Genomic DNA, 6,974 nt, shown 5'->3' on the forward strand with positions numbered 1-6,974 from the left:
GGCAGGTACTGCATCAAAGGTTATGGCGAGCTTAGTGATTTTTAGTGTATCATTCCAAATTGGGGAAGGGTGCTTATCTATTTGCTGCTTTGTCCATAGTACATTTTTCCTTTAAGATGTCTCACATCTGTGCTCTGTCTTTTCCCTGGCCAGTTCCTCACTCTGGGCCTTTTTCTTTCTAATTCATTTCAGAGATATAGCCAGATTTCTGTTCTTAACACACTGTGCGGATCTCATCAATTCCTTGCCCAGATGCCTTCAGTTGTTCTCTATTGCCTATGAATAAAGTCACATAGTTTACTAGTTGGAAAGTCTCCTAGGAGACCATCTAGTCCATACCCATTATGAATAGATACTTTGGTTCTTTATTAAGTGCCTACTATGTGCCAATGTGCTAAGCTCTGGATCAATAAAAAAATTAGTTAAAAATAAAATGAAAACATCCCAGACTAGGGTCATCTGAACCCCTGTATGAAGACTTCTTGATGGGGTAACTACTACCTTCTAATGCAGCCCATTACATTTTCCCATGGTTCTAATTGTTGATCATCACTCTTTTAAAGTCATGATTGGCCGGTAGCATTGATCAGTTTCTCATGTCTTTCCAGGTCCTTTTCCTTCACAAGATATCTTCCTCATCTGAACCTTAATTACTTTGAGTCCCTTTGCCATTGACCCATTTCCTTGTGCCTTTCCATTTCCCATTTCTTTCCTTCATTCTCCATCTCTGTGCATTCTGGGGTATAAGTACATTTTTTAGACTTTTTCAAAGGGGAAATTAGAATATACAAAGAGATAATACCAGAAAATAAGATTGCACGATTGAACTTAAATTTTTAAGAATTGTATAGCACATAAATCTGTGAATGTAAATCCCAGACTCTGTGGTCCTAAACTTAAATTTTTCGTTTACTAAAGTTTAATAGTCTCCCTACTCCTGCTAATTTGTCTAGCTAGACTGACTTTATCTATTATTCAAATTCCAGGTTCCTTCTTAATCTATCCAATAACATAATAATAACATAAGCTTGTGAAAATTAAAAAATTGAGCTAATTTTACTCTAAGAATTTGGCATACAACCTCAGCTGAGCTCTCACAGCTATTCAATAATCACTCTTCTCTTACCTTATTACCATCTTATCTCATTCCCCACTAATGTTTGTTGTACTTTTTCTTCATCCTTGACCCCCTTCAACCAGACCCATCATGTTTCACATTTGTAGTAGCTGACTTAGTCTCTTTCATAGCTGAGAAGATTTAAAATTAATTCCCTCAGTTTTCTTTTGCTGCCTCTCCCAACTTAGCATCACCCTCTCTCTTTCCTTTATTTCCCTTAGGAAAAAATATATTTAATTTTTTTCAATTACATGTAAAAACAATTTTTAACCTTCATTTTTTATAATTTTGAGTTCCAAATTCTCTCCTCCTATCATCTCCTTCCCCTCTCCCACATTGAGAAGGCAAGCAATTTGATAAAGGTTACACGTGTAGTAATGTAAACTATATTTCCATATTAGTCTTTTTGTGAAAGAAACAGACAAAAGAAGACCAAGAGGGGAAGCTAGGTGGCGCAGTGGATAGAACACTGGCCCTGGAGTCAGGAGTACCTGGGTTCAAATCCGGCCTCAGACACTTAACACTTAGTAGCTGTGTGACCCTGGGCAAGTCACTTAACCCCAATTGCCTCACTAAAAAAAAAGAAGAAGACCAAGAAAATAAAGTAAAAGAAAAAAACAGTATTCAAACTTTATCAGTTCTTTCTCTGGGGATGGATAGCATTTTTCATCATAAGTCCTTCAGAATTATCTCAGGTCTGTCTTTGTATTACTGAGAATAGCTAAGTCACTTACAATTGATCGTTGTACAATATTGCTGTTACGGTGTACAATGTTCTCCTGGTTCTGTTCACTTTGCTTTGTATCAGTTCATGTAGGTCTTTCCAGGTTTTTCTGAAAGCATCCTGTTCATCAATACAATAGTGTTCCGTCCCAATCATATATCAGAATTTGCTCAGCCATTCCCCAATTGCTGGACATCCTCTCAATTTCTAGTTCTTTGCCACCACAAAAAGAACTGCTATAAACATTTTTGTACGTATAGGTCTTTTCTTTTTTTTTTTTAATATCTCTTTGGGATACAGACCTGGTAGTGGTATTGCTAGGCAAAGGGTATGCACAGTTTTATATCCCTTTGGGAGTATTTCCAAATTGCTCACTAGAATGCTTAGATCACCCTCTCTTTTTTCCTGTGCTCATAGAAGTAGAGAGAGCCCTACTTCTTGCTCATGGTATTCCATCTACCTGTATCCTTTATCTGATTTCTGCCAGCAACCTGCACCAGCAGTCATCCCTTTTTTCTCTCTCACATACTCTTTTTTTTTTTTCATTTTTTTGGTGAGGCAATTGGGGTTAAGTGACTTGCTCAAGGTCACACAACTAGTAAGTGTTAAGTGTCTGAGGCCAGATTTGTTTTTTGTTTTTTTGTTTTTGTTTTTTGCAGGGCAATGGGGGTTAAGTGACTTGCCCAGGGTCACACAGCTAGTGTCAAGTGTCTGAGGCTGGATTTGAACTCAGGTCCTCCTGAATCCAGGGCCAGTGCTCTATTTACTGCACTACCTAGCTGCCTGCCTTGAGGCTGGATTTGAACTCAGATACTCCTGATTCCAGGGCCAGTGCTCTATCCACTGTGCCATCTAGCTGCCCCTCACATACTCTTAATCTGGCTCTTTCCCATGTACCAAAAAATAAAGCAGGTCTTCCCAACCCTCAAAAATCCTTCCCATGACTCTACCGTGTCTTCATACTGTTCTAGACCTCTATTCTTCTTCAGTACTGATCTTATTGAAAAAGTTGTACCAACTGGAAGTGTCGGCTTACTCATTCATCCATCCTCTCCTCAGCTCTTCATAAACTGGCTTCTATCCCCCTCACTCTATTGAATATGCTTTCACAGGTCACCAAACTCCTAACTGTCAAAACTTAATGGCCTTTTCTTATTTTTCATTTGCTTTGACCTCTTTGTGGCTTTTAATATTGTTGGCCACTTCCTACCTTTGGATATTTTCTTTTCCCCTGGTTTCTGAGACACCACACACACTTGCCTGGTTTTTCCTTCCTTTAACTTTGCCTTTTCATTTCTCCATTGTTGGCTTCTCATCCTCCTCCTGATCCCTTAATATAAATGTTTATCAAGGATGTGCCCTGGCTCTTTTTTTCTCTTTATTCTTTTCCTTGGGATTTCATTCATTTCCATAGCTTCAGTTACTACCTCTGTCTGGAGGAAATCTCTAAGTCATACTTTTCTGTGCTTCAGACCCATATCTTCAACTGCGTACAAGGATATCTCCATTTGGTTGTTTTATTGACACCTCAAACTGAACATATCCAAAATTAAACCGATAATTTTCCCTCCCAAACCTCTTTTCCCCTTTGACCTCACTCTTTTTGTCTGTTATTGACCTCTACTTGGTCTCCTAAGTTTGTAACTTGGTGTTTACTTGGACCCTTCCTTTTCCCTCATCTTATATCTAATCACTTACTAAATCTGTTGATTCCAGCATCTTTGGCATCCATTTCATCATCTCTATTGCCACTGCCTATTGTCTAGATAGACTATTATGTATTGGGATGGATAATCACCAAATAGGTATCACCGTTGCCTCCTAAAATCTTTCTGCATCTACTCTTCTCTCCTCTGATCCATCTTTTGCTCTGCTGCTGGAATAATCTTTTATGCATAGACATAGTCATCTTACTGCTCAAAAAGCATGAGGTGCTGGCACCCTCTCAGCTCCTGGATTGAGTTTAGCTTTTCTTTGCTTGACATTCAAGGTATCCCACAACCTGAAATCAAACTCTCCCTTCCTAGCTTTATCAAATGAATATGCCTGAGCTGCAGCCAAGTTGGTCCCCTCTCTGTCTCCCAAACTTGTCCTGTGATTTCTTTCTGTGTCTTTGATAACATTGTTCCTTGTGCCTGGAATGCCCTCTTGCCTTCCCTCTCCACTGCCTCCTGTTTCATTTATCAGGTGTGTAACAAAATTCCTTCCTTTTTGAACTTCACAGAGAAATTTGCTATGCAAACATCCTTCTCTCATGAGATACTTTAATTCCATAAGAACAGGGACTGTGGCGTAGCCAAACATTATAATCATATTTTCCTTGTACCTAGCTTAGTACCCTTGAGTGGAGGTTCATGCTAATGGAATATTAAATGACAGTGCTCTGATTGTCTACTCATATTGTTACATATGTAGCTAATAAGAACCACTAGCATTTTTATACCTTTCCAAGGTTTGTGAAGTGCTATGCAATTAGGATCTTATTTGATTCTCATAGATGCCCTAGGAGGGAAGTGCCATTATTATCCCCATTTTACAGATGAGGAAACTGAAGTTGATACAAAGGAGGTTAGCTAAATGTGTGTTAACTAATACACAGTGTGTAAGACAGGATTAGAAGTTGGCCTTGACTCCAAGTCTAGCATTCTTTCCACTGTGCCACCTAGAGCCCAACACATGGGTCACCCCCAAGGCTAACAGTAATCAAGACATTCTTTAATTCTGCTGCTCCAGATCCTCCACTATGAGCTGCTGGCCATCCGAGATGCCTGCATCAAGCTGGAGAAGGACTATCAACCAGGGATCACTTATATTGTGGTCCAGAAGCGCCACCACACTCGCCTTTTCTGTGCTGACAAGAATGAAAGAGTAAGATGCACATAGCCCCTGGTCCAGTTTTTTCTCCTTCCTCTGTGTGGCACAAAAGTACTCACCTGCCTGCCTGATGAAAAGTTTGCTTTCTGTCATGTGGAGAGGTGTTTGAGAACATGATGGAGAATATCTGGAGTGAAATCTTGTGATAATTCAGCCTTAGAGATAAAAATCAGGCATTCTCTTAGCCCTTCCCAGACACCATCCTCCTTAGTATCTAGCCTTTGCCCTTCAAGGCTCTTTGGATTAGCTTTCTAGGCTTGGCCCTAGGTTACAAAGGACAAAGAGCTCTCAAGAGCACTGCCTTGACTTACTTTAGGACCATATAGAATCTGTCTGCAACAGGTTAGGGACCAGGATCAATTTCCAAGATCTTATTTGTGTTTTTCCTCCACGCAGATTGGGAAGAGTGGAAATATCCCAGCAGGTACCACTGTGGACACCAACATCACTCATCCATTTGAATTTGACTTCTACCTGTGTAGCCATGCAGGCATCCAGGTAGTTAGGCTGATCCCTGGGGACTTCAGGCTCTTGGTGGTGGTAGTGGTGTGGGGATGATGATGATGATGATAGGGTAAGCTAAGAATTGATTAAAACCTTACTAAGTTCATTGATTAGCATTCATTTGTGTAACTTTCCTATTTGAGATTTGTGAACAACTCATGTTTTTTGGGTTTTTTTGATGAGACAATTGGGGTTAAGTGACTTGCCCAGGGTCACACAGCTAGTAAGTGTAAAGTGTCTGAGGCCAGATTTGAACACAGTTCCTCCTGAATCCAGGGCCAGTGCTCTATCTATTGTGCCACCTAGCTGCTCCCTGGACAACTCAGTTTTAATCCTATGCCATTAATTACAAATGTAACATGAGATTTGAATATAGTGGCGATGGTTTTTTAGAAGTGATGGATTTTAATCCCTGTGAGGCTTATTTATAATTCATGTGTCTGCCAGCTCTATATTAGGGAGCCTTTTTTGATTGCCCTTCTAGAATTCCCTGTGCCCCCTTCCCAGGGGCCATGTGGTACATAGACCTCCTCACTCCTTCATCTTCATAGGGCACAAGCCGACCATCCCATTACTACGTCCTCTGGGATGACAACCGTTTCACAGCAGATGAGCTGCAGATCCTGACCTACCAGCTGTGTCACACTTATGTGCGTTGTACTCGTTCCGTCTCCATCCCAGCACCTGCCTACTATGCTCGCCTTGTAGCTTTCCGGGCACGCTATCACCTGGTGGACAAAGAACATGACAGGTAAGGTCCCTGGTTGGGGAGGAGGACTGGCTTAGTGATGGAGGGGCAGCTTTGGCAAGTTGGCGGAGTGTTCTTTGAAGGGCAGGCAGCAGGATGGATGAGAGAGTCTCAGCAGGGGGACTGGCAGAGCTGGAAGGGGCTGTCTAGTCTAACTCTGAACTCCTTTTGAACAAGAAACTTAGGCCAGAAAGAGGGACTGATGTGCCTACAGTTAGACAGGAAGCAGTACTGGGCCCAGGATCTGGCTTCTCTGTTGTTCCAGGCCAGCAATGTTCTAGTCATTTTGTTATGCTCCCTTCTATCAGCCCTTGCCCCTTACTCCCCAGGAGAGGACTAAGAGGGGAGGGAAAGACAAATAGGGGAAGCATCTCTCCCATGTCATAATCCTGCATACCTTTGTGCCTGGACTGTAGCCTTAGAAATGAGGAGGAAGGGGTGCTATGGGCCATAGGAGAATAATGTTACAAGCATCTCTGGTAACCATCCGTGGGGGTGTTTCTCTGTCTCCCTTTTTCTAGCGGCGAGGGGAGCCACATATCAGGGCAGAGCAATGGGCGAGATCCCCAGGCCCTGGCCAAGGCTGTGCAGGTTCATCAGGACACTTTGCGCACCATGTACTTTGCTTGAAAGGCAGAACGCTGTTACCTCACTGGAAAGAAGAAAGCTTTCAGAGCCCAAGGAGCCATACAGATGGAAGGAATCCCAAGGAAGAGGAATCCGGGGGAGTGGGAGGGGGATGGGGGCAGGCTGGGGGGAGGGGGGATGAGGGGCAGGAAAGCTTGTTTCCCCACTGCAGAGCAGAAGCTGCATCACTAGGGGGTGGGGGGATGGGAGGCAGGGCTGGCAAAAAGGGAGCACCAGCCAGAGGCCCCTGACTCTTCCCTTGCTCTGCCACATCTGACCCGACCCCAGTGGACCAAGAGAGAGGCAGCATCGTCGCTCACAGGTGCCCATTTTAAAATGCAATACTAAAGACTTGTGACTGGGAGGGCTCCGTAAGGTCG

General features: G+C 42.6%; 1 protein-coding gene across 2 annotated transcripts in view; it reads left to right on the plus strand.

The window, feature by feature from the left end:
- The window catches only part of LOC122751649 (protein argonaute-1), a 31,887-nt gene extending 25,191 nt beyond the window's left edge, over positions 1-6,696 (plus strand). For both annotated transcript variants that reach the window (XM_043998775.1, XM_043998776.1), the window contains 4 exons: positions 4,575-4,709; positions 5,112-5,213; positions 5,771-5,970; positions 6,489-6,696. In XM_043998775.1, the coding sequence (XP_043854710.1) occupies positions 4,575-4,709; positions 5,112-5,213; positions 5,771-5,970; positions 6,489-6,597 (546 nt within the window). In that variant the 3' untranslated portion in view covers positions 6,598-6,696. The remainder of the gene's footprint in view (positions 1-4,574; positions 4,710-5,111; positions 5,214-5,770; positions 5,971-6,488) is intronic.
- The last annotated feature ends 278 nt before the right edge of the window (positions 6,697-6,974 follow it).

Source organism: Dromiciops gliroides, chromosome 3 (assembly GCF_019393635.1).
Source record: "Dromiciops gliroides isolate mDroGli1 chromosome 3, mDroGli1.pri, whole genome shotgun sequence".
NCBI classification, from domain to species: domain Eukaryota; kingdom Metazoa; phylum Chordata; class Mammalia; order Microbiotheria; family Microbiotheriidae; genus Dromiciops; species Dromiciops gliroides.